General features: G+C 42.0%; 1 protein-coding gene across 1 annotated transcript; it reads left to right on the forward strand.

Annotated features, from left to right (window-relative positions):
• The first annotated feature begins 1,345 nt into the window (after positions 1–1,345).
• Positions 1,346–13,760, forward strand: disp2 (dispatched homolog 2 (Drosophila)). The gene is made up of 10 exons (XM_054614626.1): positions 1,346–1,440; positions 5,740–5,884; positions 6,119–6,396; positions 6,916–6,945; positions 7,073–7,196; positions 7,924–8,042; positions 8,654–8,769; positions 9,575–9,672; positions 9,916–10,074; positions 10,443–13,760. Exons 1-10 carry the CDS (start codon positions 1,346–1,348, stop codon positions 13,758–13,760), a joined length of 4,482 nt encoding a protein of 1,493 aa, XP_054470601.1.
• The last annotated feature ends 450 nt before the right edge of the window (positions 13,761–14,210 follow it).

The following is a 14,210-nucleotide window of genomic DNA, read 5'->3' on the forward strand; positions in this document are numbered from 1 at the left end:
TAAAAATGTCCCCCCCATCCCATGATTCATATTTATAACCAGAGCCACAGCAGCAGCCGCTTCATTAACAGCAAGTCACACAGGTCTGCTGTGTCACAGTTCCTCCTCTCTTTTGTGCTGGCTCTGGCTCTCACTTCGCTTAATAAAAAACCAAGAGTCATATTCCTTTTTTCGGTCTTCTCTTTTGTCTTCTCACTTCCTTTCTGCATTTAGTAAAAAAGTAGAGCAATATCTGCAGTTTACCCCACTGTTTCTTGGGAATCGGTAAAGCTACTTTTTTGTCACTATAAATCCAACTATTTCAGCCTCTTTGTATTTCAAACTGCATTCATTAATGACTGCAGGCTTATTCACAGATAAGAATTTTGCATAAAATAAGACAATATGATAATGAATTACAAGACTACGCAGTAGGCTACTACTCTACTTTATAGATCAGTTATACGATTTTAAGCATAAGACATTTTGGGTTGGTGAAAATCCCTTTGACTGCTCAACTTTTCTATTTGGTTATAATGCAGTTGTATAGTTAGTAAGCCATTAATAAATGCTAATAGCTATTTCACTTTCTAATAAGCCATGTAGTCAAGTGTTAATTAGTCATTAATCAGGTGTTGTAATCCATGTCTTCAGTTGCACATGCAGAAGTGTTCAATCAGTCCACCCACTCCAAAGGGATTTTGCACAGCCTGGCAAACCAACAGTTGCTCTTATCACTGGCTTATACCTGATCTATAAAACAGCTATTCATTATAAACAACAAGTTACAACTTGTAAACACGTTATAAATCATCTCACTTGTCTGATTAAACATTGATCAAAGTCTCCTCCTTATTGATCGGTAAGCCTATTGATTTAAATAAAGGACATTGGAGACAATCCCTAACCTGAATTCACCTCATCAGCCTTGACAAGATGGCGCATTCACAATATTCAGCACAGTGGTGATCAGCAGCTGGAGGTCCCCAATTAAGTCGTTAATGCTTTTAATTGAACACAGCATCACTGTCTATGCACCTCCACAGCGTGCTGGCTAAACAGCATCTGTAGCTCCTGTCTGAGCCAATTGATCAGGCACCGATGCACACTCTCCCTGACTCCAGCACCGCGGCCGGTTGGACAGCGACCAGGCATCCTCCTCAGCATCACCACGACTCAGCCAATCAGGGCTCAGCTCGGGGCAGATTAACCCAAACAGCCCTGGTGCTGCTCCGTAGTAGCAGCCTCAGAAACAAGCTCCTGGTCCTCGTGTACTCTGTCTGGGCAGATGGGGACTGTTTGGTTAACCCGAATCTAAATAACAGGAAATTCACAGGCTACTGGCCTTTTTTTTGTGAGGAGGGAGATGGAAGCTTGCTCGATAATAGGAGAGAGCACGGATGCGATAGTGATGGATGATTCTCCTACAGATGAAAGGGGGATTCGGGAGCCTTGCCAAAGGTGGGTTGCTTTTTTTTCTTTTCTTGTCCGTGCATCTCTCTGGTGGATACCGTGGAAAAATAAATGAGGTTTCAAGTAGTAGACGTGGATGTGTTTTAACCCTCCTGTGGCCGATGCGAGTATCGTTCGTCCAGCTGTGTTTATGCTGTGGACAATAGGATTATGTAGATGATATGATTTCTGCTGATGTTTTTTTTTTTTTTTTTTTTTTTTTTTTTCCATAACACTTATTTAATTGGCATTTCAACATGGCATCACCCCTGATTATGTTGTACTGCTGATGAAACCAGGACATGGTCATGTGCTGTTGTCAACTTACTTTTAAGATTCTTATGTTTGGTAATCAAAACATTTTCAAGTCAAACATCATTACTTAATCTATGCAATATGTAAAAAAAAAAGAGCTGGTACTCTCAGTGATAGTTTATCATCAGATAAAGAAAATGTTATGCTCTTATTGTTTGCCTTTTCACATAAGCTACTGCATGCAGTCTCACACTCACAGCTACACTAGCTGACGTGAGAACTGTAAGATCTGTTCAGTGTCATCAGCCTCCTGCTGGGTCGATGTCACCCTGTCACTCATTCACTGCTGCATGCATATATATATATAACAAAACTAAAAGCCAAGGGGCTTGGAACATGAACGTCAGGCTGGAAACAGCTGAGGCCTGCCACCCTTCAGATCAGCAACCCGCCACAATTTTGTCCTCTCCTGGTTTGAAGGCAGACCCTCAAGTCTTTGTCCTCTCAATAACACAGAAGCTCTCTTTTTAGGAAGGTTAACAGTTTGCCTCCTGCATACAGCCTGAGCTTTTGTGCTTTTTTCCTTGTGTGTGTGTGTGTATGTGATTGGCAGTTTCGGAGATGCTCGAGGACATGACATTGACTGGCATCCGGAGAGTTGATGTAACAGACGGGCTGTTTAAAGGAGGAGAGACAGAGACCGAAAGGCAGACGGAGGAGAGAGTAGCAAGAGCTGACAGTCTTTAGCCAGCTATAGATATTTTTTGATCCTCCTTGCTGGAGTCGTTTGAATTCTTTAAAGCTTTCCTCAATCCCTATTCTTATATCTTAGATTAGTGTACACAAGATCAACTACACCAGTCAAACTTTGCTATGTAAGGTATAAAATGATTCTTACAAACAACTTACCAACATGAAAACCAGTGTAAAGTTACCAAGTACATTTACTGAGGTATTGTACTGAGGCACACATTTGGCGTACTTGTACTTAACTTTTGTATTTTACAAATTACATTTTTTACAAACTAAATGAGGAGGTTACAGAGTATGACACAGTGTTATAAAACGACTGACCAACTACAGCTGCAAAATGCAACTTACTACGATGATCTAATTGTGTAAGCCCCTTAGGCGGCATTTTGTCTACATTGATCATTTTACTTTTGATACTTTAAGTACATTTTGCTGATAAAACATATTTACCTTTACTTAAGTAAGATTTAACTTGTAACAGAGTTTTTTTCCAGTGCAGTATTATTAACTTTACACATATATTTTGTCCACCACAGCGTTTATTCATCAGCTAAAACTAAAGCAGTGTAATACAACAGCACATTAATACATTTTACCTACGTAAAGGTTACGGTGTTCAGTTTCAAGTAGATGTTGATTAAACTTTCTTGCCATTTTAGAGGCTGTAGTTAGCGGTGCTGTTGAATTATACTGTTGTATTAGACTTCATTCATTTAGCTTATAGTACTGATACTCAATAAATGAGACACTGCACTACACTACTGTTGTGACGTTTCTCAAACTTTTGACATTAGTGCATAATGCAAGTGTCTTTTTTTATCCCGGGTGTTGGGAGCAGCCCGGTGAAACCTTCCTGTATCATGGTGTATTTTTGTATTCATCAATTGAAATGTTAATGAGTATCACAAATTGCTCTCCTCATGTGTGTGTGTGTGTGCACGTTATCCAGCTCTGTGAAGAACGATCAAAGGGGAGTAATAGGATTAAATACTGAGCAGTCAGTTATGGGTTACACAGTACACACTAATAATTTAGCTTCTATTTAACCTGCTTGGAGTTCTGGATCAATGAGTATCACGCTACAGCATCAGAAACAGGTTTAAATTATTTGACAGTGTTCCAGATACTTCCTATGAGTGTATTTACCCACTCCAGCCCCTAAATAAGTTAAACTAGATGACAAACATTTGCTATGTGCCTAAGAGCTGCTGATAACACTGTGGGCTATTCATTATTTAGATCATATTATAGTTTTTTTTGTAATACGAAGACAAAATAGTGAGATTCAGGTCCTCACTGAGATCCACCATTAATCCCTCTGCTACTGTACACCACCAAACCACAGACTACACATCATCTGTGTGCCTTATTATGGGATGCAAATAAAACAGTGTGAGGTAATTTAGGCTCTGTTGACTTACTCTGTCGCCATGGTGACAAGGCAGGAAGTGCGGTTTCATGCAGTCTACTGTGGAAAATTAAGCCTTGTGGTAGACGACACGGACCTCAGAGCCCCTAAAGAGAGATAAAACCAAAGCATTACTCAGTAATTCAGTGTGGTCGTTTTTTTTTACATGAGCTTAAATACAAGCTTTAGGACTTCTTAAAATCAAAATTCTTAAAATAAGTTATCAAAAACTATAATAAATGATCCTATCTGACTGGAAATCAAGACTGTGATAAGATTGAACTTCTCAAATACAGTCTCCCCCTTAGGGTTGGAAAAATACTTTTCTGTGTTGCCTGAGAATATCGTACACAGTACACAGTACACAGTACACAGTACTCTCTGTATCAGCTTGTTCCAGCTCTTCATTGAAGCTATATAATGTTTACACCCAAGAGCTCAAGCTTATATTGAAGCCGGTGACATGTTTAGTATCTTTGAATTTAAAATGAAATTATGTATTTGTATTTCATTATTTGAATGTTTTTGTATCTCGGTATGTGTTAATATGGTAGAAAAGGAATTAAAGTAAATACAAGATTAAGAGTCTACAGTCATGTGAGTGGCTGTATTTTGGCACAGTGCTAACATGCACAAAAAGACAATGTTTACTATCTTAGCTTAATGTGTTTGCATGCTAACATTAGCTAATTAGCTGTAAACACAAAGCAACACAGATCGTCTTTACTTATGCAGGTGTTTGGTCACAAACAAAAGTACTGGAAATTGAAGAGATAAAGCTAAAAAATCAGGGGACTAGCTAAGTTACTGCAGCTTATCCTGAGGGGAACATAAATGTCTGTAACAAATTTCATGGCAATCCATCCAGTTTCACTCAAAACCACAAATCCAAACCTCATGGTGGAGCTTGTGCAAATATCAGGGGATCACCAAAGTTAGTAGGATTCTTCCACAGGGAAACATGAATGTCTGCACATCGTTATCAATCCATTAAATTGTTATATTTCAATATGGAACGAACCAATATGACTATATCTGGAGTTAGCTGCTAGTGTGACTGAAAATATATACAGTACCAGTCAAAAGTTTGGACACACCTTCTCATTCAATGGTTTTTCTTTATTTTTATTTTTTTTCTACATTGTAGATTAATATTGAAGACATCCAAACTATGAAGGAACACATATGGAATTATGTGGTAAACAAACAAATGCTCAACAAACCAGAATATGTTTTATATTTTAGATTCTTCAAAGTAGTTGAATGAGAAGGTGTGTCCAAACTTTTGACTGGTACTGTATTTTTGCAGCAGTTCCATTTTCTTGCAAACTATAGTGAAGTAAGAATGAGAAAGGAATACACTGCAAATTTAAAGCATATCATTACAAGTTCCACTCCAGGATTCTCCAGACTGGACCATAAGTCCTCACTCACTCATGCTATCTACCCGTGACAGCCACCTACCTCTCTCATTACGGGGTCTGTGACATGATGTGAAAATAGTCTCTTCTACTTATTTACCTCATAGCCTCCTCTCTTTTTTAATTGGGCCTCCTTACTTCCAGCAGCAGAGAGCCTTACCCGGAAATCTGGTACTTACCTCATTAGCACGGCTGGCCCGCGTGACTCTCCGTTGAATATGCGATGAAGCCGAGAATGCAGTCAAGAACCTGAGATGTCAATCAATGAGATGGATTGTTACGTTTTACACACATTGCCTTCTTCACAGTTTCACTAACTGAACTTCAGTTTTTGTTGCTCCTCTTTTTCTTGCTTACCTGTCAATCATTTCTCCTCTCCTGCAGCCATATTTTCATATTTTCCCTATCTTCTCTATTTCACCCCCTCTCACCCATCTTTCTCTCCTCCTGTCTGTCTTCTCCTGTCCTCAGCGAGATCCCGGCGGTGTCTCTGTGCCCTCCTGACAGTGAGTGTTCAGCCGAGGCCCAGTTGACAGTCATCCAGTCTGAAGGGGATCTATGTGACAGCTGCAGCAGCCTCAACAGACCCTCTTCCTCCTGCCAGCTTTACCATCAAGTATGCCTAAGTACTGACTGTACTGTGTGCTGTTTAGGATAGATATTTGGGGACTCATTAAAACAGAAAGGTTAGAAATAGATCCAGGAATCGGGAGGCAGTGGCAATAAAAGTAATTGTGTCATTCAAAAGACATGAATAATACCAGAATCCTCTATGATTCCAGAAAAATATACACAATTTCTGTTATTTTCATTCTGCATATGTATTGTCTATATTCTTTTTCTTTATCAGGTCCCCCAGTGTCCTCAAGCTGGGGCCTATAATTCACAACATCCACGAAAATGTCACCACTGCAGCCATTACGGTCCAATCAAGCCAAACAACTGCCGCGACTGTCATTCAAACACAACAGGTCCTCATGCTGAAGGAGGCATCGCAGTGAAAGTGGAACAAAATCGTAGTTCTACCCATCAGACATCTCGTCATGGCGCGGTGAGATGTCATTGGCTGCATGGGTCAAATGAGAGCCGGACACAGAAACCGACGCAGCAGCATGTGGTGACAGTAAGGTGTGTTCAAAAGGACTACTTAAACATTTTGGGAAATAAGCCTGTTAGCTGAGATGATGATTAATGACACCCAGAAGCCTGTTAGCTTAGCATAAAGACTAGAAACAGCTAATCTGCTCTGTCCAAAGGTCAATTGTACACCCAAACCCACCTCTAAAGTTCCTTAATTAACATGTTATATCTTGTTTGTTTAATCAGTACAAAATGAGTGTAAAAATGACTTACTGCGAATTGCATTTTTATGGGGGTTACGTGTTTTTAAGCAATTAAAACTTAAATCATAAAATGGCAAAATATTGTGTATTGATTAACCAAATTAGATATAATTTATTAATCAGTGAGCTTAAGAAGGTCTGGTAAATGATTTATTTTCCTCTGGACAGAACTAGACTAGTTGTTTCCCCTGTTACCATCCTTCATGCTAAGCTAAGCTAACAGACTGCTGCCTGTAAATACATATTTAACAAGCATTTTCTGAGGTATCTTTTTCAAATGATTATAACAAAGTTCTGTTAACAGGGACGGAGGACTCTACTGCATCCTGAGAAAGTAAGTTCTCAAACCATTTTTTTTTTTTACTTTAAAAGCCCCTCTTAAAGTCTCTTCTATTCTGTTTATAATAATTATTCTTTACCCAGTGCCATGTCTTCTTCTTCTGTGGTTTTCTATATGGCAGTTATTCTCAGGTGATAGTGGACTACCCGTTAGCAGTGTTGGTTGGTTGTGCCGTGCTGCTGCTGGGATGCTCATTAGCTGGACTCTTCATTGGTCCGCTGCCAGACTTCTCTGACCCGCTGCTGGTTAGTCTCAAACACACACACACACATAAAAACACACACACACACACACACACACACACACACACACACACACACACACACACACACACACACACACACACACACACACACACACACACACACAAACACGTACACAAAGGCACACAGTGTTTAAAATGTAATCCTGCAGTCCCCCCTTGGTGCAGCACATACTGTATATATCTACTGTCACCCTTCTGTCACATCTACAACACAAACCTCCCTTACAACTTTTGGCTGAGTGTTAATTACTGTTTCCCTAATGACTCATGCTGTCAGCCTTTTCTATTTACATCAGTATTATCTCAGATTCAAAGAACTGCACTGAATGAGGTCATGCTCGTTGTCATACTAATTAAATATATCGTCTTACCTTTGAGATGCAAGCTTACCGGATGAACGCTGATTAAAACATCATTATTAAAATGCAATATGTAAATCGAAACAATGCATCATTAAAGTGAATCTAAAACTATTTACATAAGAATGAGGTATTATGGCTTTATACTGTAAGAGTGGGGCTCTCTTTCTTTAAAGATAACATAAAACACTCATTCACCAAACAAGCTAATTCAGACCACATTACAGGGTGCTTCTGATGCTGATTTATTCCGTAAGCTGCTGCAGTGCATTGATGGGCACCAGCGTCCACACTGTGTCTTTAGCTTTGATGTGTGTATGTGTGTGAATGTGTGTGCTCTTTTCTCAGGGCTTTGAGCCACGGGGAACAGACATTGGAGTTCGCCGGTCCAGCTTGTCTCAGCTGCAGGAGAACACTGGCCCAGGGAAAAAACTGTCTACTTTACCGCAGCAGCAGCTAAGTAGAAGGTCAGCAGAGAGAGTGCAGGCTTTTTACACAGAAAAGCTGCACCACTGACCGATGCAAACAGATGTTTTACAAATATGATATATGATTGTCATGCTGTGTGGAGTGTTGGTCACCGGCCAGGGCTCAAAAACTGGAAAACTGAGTTTTTTCTAGGGCTTATACTTAGAACTGTTACTTAAACATATAAGAGTAGAAAACACATTCAAGTATAGCAATACAAATAAAAGCCGATTGAATAAGGGAATATGATTTTCTTTAAGACTATTGGTATAAGAACATATTACTACTAGCTGGTGGTCAAAGTGGAACATTTAGCAGCTTATGGGAGATCTTTTTTAATTAAATTGGTGGAGACCAAAAACAAAACAAAAAAGTTGGACTCAGCCATAAACACAGCTCCAAATGAAGTCTGCTGACTGTGAAAATATGTCAGAGTTGGGTTAACATTTTATAGCACAGCCACCATGAGGCCATAAAAAACACAATTAATGCATGTTTAAAAAGATCAAATTGTGAGACTTATCAATTTTCCACTTATTCGGAACAAAATGTGTATGTGTATAAATGAGGCTGAAAAACTTGCATATGTGTGTGCTTCCATCTCCGTTAGTTTTGGGGGTGCCCTCAGCGGAGACGGCAGTAGCAGCCGGGATGCCTCCAGGCTTCGCATCAAGAGGATGCTGGCCAGAGACTCGTCTCCAGACACGTTCCTCTGTGATGCTCCAGGTGGGTCAGTCCTGATCAGTTCATCCCTGTCAGGAGATTGTTAATTCACTGATGATAAACGAATATCTCAAAATTATAATAACAATAAAAAAACAGCCATAACTGTAGATTTTTGCACAATTTGCAAAAGTCACAAAGGTATTAGGGATGCGCAACACTGCTGGCTCCAGCATCCTCAGCAGAGCAAAACAATGAAATGGAAATATTATTAAAACAATGTAAATGTGATGAGTGCTTATTCAGCAGTTGAGCAGCTTGCATATACACAAATCCTGTGAGCTGAAGGCAAAGCCTCCAACCTTGTTCGGGAATAATCAGCACTCCCAGCAAACTAATGAAAACAGTACAACATAAAAACAACAGTTACAGCTTATTGGTTAAATGCAAATTGACACAAAATATTGGATCGCAAGAAGACGTGAATAATAGCTTTCAGCGGGTTTCACGTCTTCTAAATACGTGAATGCATTTTATTCACGTCTGGTTATCCCAAGTTTTTTTCTCTAAGCTCTATTTTTAAATAGTGTGCTTGCAGATCAAAGACTATACTTTAGTTTGCCTTATAAATACACAGAAAACTCCCTAAATGGATTTATTAGCAGTTCCAAGCCTTGAGGTTCTCACTTTATGAAGCCTCATTTTTATTCAAAACAGACGGGAGGATAGAACACACAAGGATATGTTTCTAGGCTGGTTTGACAAAGGTTTAACCGTTCTCACCTTTCTTAACACTCCAACAAAATGATGATTCACAGCTGTCCGTCTTGTTCTTGTATGTTGAATCCATCTGTCTCTCTCCATGCAGGCGAGCGTTTGGCTCAGCTGGTGTTTCGATCAGAAAACTCAGCCAGTCTCTGGAGTCTGAAGGCCATCCACGCCATGTGTGAGATGGAGCAATCCAGGGTTCGCTCTGATCTACTCAGCCCTCCATCTCACCTTTGCTACTCTGACTTTTGCTTAATTCGTCATCCCTTTAGTCATCAGCGTCTGTCAATCTCACTCTTTGTCTCCTCCCTCTTTATTGCCTCGAAAAACACGTTTAAATGCTTAAAAAACGACTTTGCGTGCATTGCATTAATTCATTTTTCATGAGTTTGTTTCAAAACTGGGCATGTGTTCAAAAGATCTTTCACTCGTCTGATACAGATTCGCTCCCAGGCTCAGTTCCAGGACTTGTGCCAGCAGCATGTGAGGGGAGAGGCCGAGGGAACGTCCAGAAGTGGCTGTTGTCCAAGCTGGTCTCTGGGGAATTACTTGGCTGTCCTCACTAACGCCTCCTGCTGCCTCAGTCTCACCTCCCACCAGGTTCTGTAGCTTTCTTCTCTTTCTAATAATTTACCAAACAACAAGCTACTACATAAGTTGTAATAAGGTTTTGTAGATAGTACACAACCTAATTTGTGAAGTTAACTGTTCAGTGCATGTTGTTAAAGAACAATTGCTTCTTTTATTCAAGAGTAAGATCAGAAGATTGAGAGTGGGAATGATCTGCTCATCCAATTTTTCTGCAGAAAACAAGCACATTTCACAAAATGAAGAAGTTTTCTTTAAAGTTGATTCTGCAGGTTAAGCAAAAGTGGATACAGTTATTTAAAACACTTAATTATAACTAACTCTGGAGTGCATTGAATATATTTTATCGTCTGAAGTTTTCTTTCCATTTTCTCCCTTAGGTGTCTGAGTCTTTGAACCTTCTCCGGAGATGTGCTCCCTTCTATCACGAGGGACATCTCGTGGAAGCTTGTGTCCAGAGACCCAAACATGGCGGCTGTTCCTCTGTCCCGTCCCGCTGTAAACAATCTCGTGTGGTGTTCCAAATCCTGCACTTCTTGGTTGATAAAGACTTCCTCGCCCCGCAGACCGTTGAATACCAGATCCCTACGCTGAAGTACAGCCTTCTGTTCTTACCCGTCGACAAAGGAGAACACATGATGGAGATATACATGAACAGTCTCGAGGGCAGGGATCTGAGGTACAACAACACCACTATCACTGGCATGGACTTTGGCATTAAGGAGAGGCTTTTCAAGTATTACCTGGCAAGAGATTCAATCTACCCTGTGCTAGCGGTTGCCTCTCTTCTTTTCACCATGGCACTTTATCTCCGCTCTCTCTTCATAGTAGCATTATCTGTGATAGCAATCACAGGCTCCCTCCTGACCTCCTATTTCTTCTATAAAGTAGCTTTTCACCTCACATTCTTCCCGCTGGTCAACCTCTCAGCAGCTCTTATTCTCTTGGGAAGCTGCTCCAATCAGGTTTTCATCTTTGCTGACTTCTGGAATCTGCAGTTAACCCAGAATCCGTCGGCCTCCCTGGAGAAGAGAGTAAACAGAGCTTTGCAGGAAGTCGGCTATTTGATTTTAGCGTCGGGGTTGACCTCCAGCGCAGCGTTTTTCTCTGGTTATCTCAGCAGCATCACAGCAATCAGATGTTTCTCTGTTTATTTAGGAACTGCCTCATTTATCAGCTCAATCTTGGCATTAGTTTGGCTGCCGTGCTCTTTCATTCTGCGCGAGCGCTACATGGCAGCGTCCTCTGCATCTGTAGCAGTGCAGGGATGGAAACCATGCTGCTCCAAAAACGCCGGTGGCTTCTGGGATACAAGCTTGCGCAAGAGATGCCTCTTTGTTCTCGGGCAGAAGCTGAGAGAATTAAAAAAAGGACTCAGTGACACTTCCAATTTGTTATATCTGAAAATCCTGCCTTGTGGAGTGGTGAAGTTTAGGTACATCTGGGTGTGCTGGTTTGCAGTGCTGGCTGCCGGGGGCATTTACATGTCCTTCATTGACCCTGGCATGAAGCTGCCCACCTTAGACAGCAGGGTTGCCCAGCTTTTCCGCTCCAATCACCCATTTGAAAGATACGACGCAGAATATCGCCACATGTTTATGTTTGAGAGACAGAGGAATGGAGAGGATAAACCCGTTGAGTTAAGGCTTGTTTGGGGTGTCAAACCAACGGATAACGGAGATTACTTTAACCCCAAGAGCAATGGCTCTTTGGTTTTTGACCCAGACTTTAACATGAGCCGGCCTGACGCTCAGGTTTGGTTGAGGGATTTATGTGGGCGGGTTCAGAACCAAAGCTTTTATTCCCCTCCGTCACCTGAGGATAAAGACGTTATGACAGACAATATCTGTCTTGTAGAGCAGCTCACACAGTGGGTGTCTGTCAGACGGTGCTCAGAGAGTGAGGACTCCCTCCATTTTTGCTGTAATGACATCCCTTTCCCCTACCCTCCCAGCGTTTTTGAGAACTGCCTCGGTATGATGCTGGTGGAGAGGTTTGCTGAGGGCCATCTGGCCCACAGCGGAGGCCTGTACTTCAAGCCAGATGGCAGGGTCGCTGCCCTCGTGTTGGCATTCAAAACCACATATCTCTACAGCTTCAACTTCAGCCAGACCAGTCTTTCCTACAGAGAAATCCTGACATGGTTTAACCGAGAAATGTCAGGCATGCCACAAGGGCTGGAGAATGGCTGGTTCATCAGTCACCTGTCTCTTTTTGATCTACAACAAGCTTTAAGCTCAGAGACTCTGGTAGTAGCTGGCTTCTCAGTAGCTCTCACGTTTGCTTTGCTCTTCTTAACCACCTGGAATATTCTACTGAGCATATATGGGACTGTAGCTGTAGGAGGGAGTGTTTTTGTCACTATCGGCCTCCTTGTTCTTCTTGAGTGGCAGCTGAGCGGCATTGAGGCTCTGTTTATATCAGCAGCAGCAGGTCTGTCTGTTGATTTTGTTGCCAACTACTGCATTTCCTACAGTTTGGCTCCTCACTCAGACAAAATTGGCAAAGTAGCACACTCCACTAAAAGAATGGGATGTCCTGTAGCAATAGTTTCTGGTGCATTTTTCTCCATGGGGATCATCATGTTGCCTGCCACAGTCTTGCTGTTCAGAAAACTGGGGATTTTCCTCTTTTTGGTTAAATGTGTAGCATGTGGATTTGCAACCTTCTTTTTCCAGTCCCTGTGCTGCTTTTTTGGACCCAAGAAAAACTGCGGAACGATCACGCTCCCGTGTTTCTCAGATCACAATGATGGCGCGCTGTCCTCCTGCTCGTCAGCAGAGCCTGGTTCCTCGTCAGCTAACGGGGCCTTTGGCAGATCGAGAGCGAGGAGGAGTTATGACAAAGAAGCAGGTGGCTACCTCTACCCTGACCACCAACGTCAGCAGAGGCAGAAACAGACCGGAGCAGGGGGAGGTGGGGGCCGAGGGCCGGAGCAGTACGAGCTGCAGCCATTGGCCTATCGACTGAGCGACAGCTTTGAAAACAGCACATGCACCAGTAAGCTGTCCAACCGGCCGTCTGTGCTCTCTGATGAGATTGATTACTGCGGGAGGGACGTGGGCAGGGATAGCATAGGTGGGGACAGTGAGGAGATGTGCAGCCATCAACATAAGACCTGCCAACAGCCTCCAGCCCTTCAAACTTCCTCTCCGTACAGAGAAAACACCCTGCGGCCTGAAGACGTAGCGAAAGACAAGCTGCTGTGTAAAACATGCAGAGGTCAGTCCGGTGGGGTAAAGCACTGGAGCAATACATCCTTCTCCTCCTCTTCCAGCATGGAGGACACCATCATCAGACACACACTGGAAACCATCGACCAGCCATCTCACTGCAAGGACGACCAAACCACAGAGGAGAGCCTCTATAACCATCACCACTCTAATAAGGAGCAGCTCTCCTCCCTGTCTCAGAGCTCGTGCGAGGGTCTGGAGGACTCTAATGAAACATGCCTGAGTGACATTGAACCAGGGCCTTCCAGTGCGCAACAGAATGAAAACGAAGAAGAGGCACAGTTACAACCAGGACATCTAAACGGGAAGAGAGACACACTCCGTCTCTCGCTAAAAGAAACAGTTTATGAGACTAATAAGGGCCGCACCAGTCAGAGTGAAGAAGTTGTGATCTTACCTAACAGTAAGCCGGACCTGCCAGATGTTTGGATAAAGAGAGGTGGACAACGGGAGGACACATGTTGAGAAAAGATGGAGGAATCTTTGCAAATAGGAACTAAAAAAAGGAGTATACACTGTAACTTTTGAGTTATACATAAAGGAAAAATAAGCCAACTGCAAATGTAACATGTGACAGCATGTTTGTCTAATGTTGCTGCCAGGGTTGTTACAGTGTCCGTTACAGGGTCAGATCATGAGTGTCTCCTCAGCGAAGGTTTTAATCAAAGCATGACTTATAAAAAACAAAAAATGCATTTTCAGACAGAAGACAATGAAAGATGAAGCTCTCTTAAAAAAAACAAATCAAATACCGCACCTGCTGCTGCAGAGTTTACTTTGTGCCTGGAAGTTTTTTAACATCTGCAGAGACTGGGTTATAACAATATACAATGTCTCCATGCTGGAAATGACCTCACTGAGCCATATACATTCATGGACTGAATACTGGACGATAAATGGGAGATAAAGAGCTGC

Source organism: Anoplopoma fimbria, chromosome 15 (genome assembly GCF_027596085.1).
Source record: "Anoplopoma fimbria isolate UVic2021 breed Golden Eagle Sablefish chromosome 15, Afim_UVic_2022, whole genome shotgun sequence".
Lineage (NCBI taxonomy): Eukaryota > Metazoa > Chordata > Actinopteri > Perciformes > Anoplopomatidae > Anoplopoma > Anoplopoma fimbria.

What these genes read in the sequence shown, in the direction of transcription:
- disp2 (XM_054614626.1), top strand. Translation starts at nt 1,346, where the DNA reads ATGGAAGCTTGCTCGATAATAGGAGAGAGCACGGATGCGATAGTGATG. An exon ending in CAGCATGTGGTGACAGTAAG is followed by an intron (nt 6,397 to 6,915) that starts GTGTGTTCAAAA and finishes TTCTGTTAACAG; the next exon opens with GGACGGAGGACTCTACTGCA. An exon ending in ACTTCTCTGACCCGCTGCTG is followed by an intron (nt 7,197 to 7,923) that starts GTTAGTCTCAAA and finishes CTCTTTTCTCAG; the next exon opens with GGCTTTGAGCCACGGGGAAC.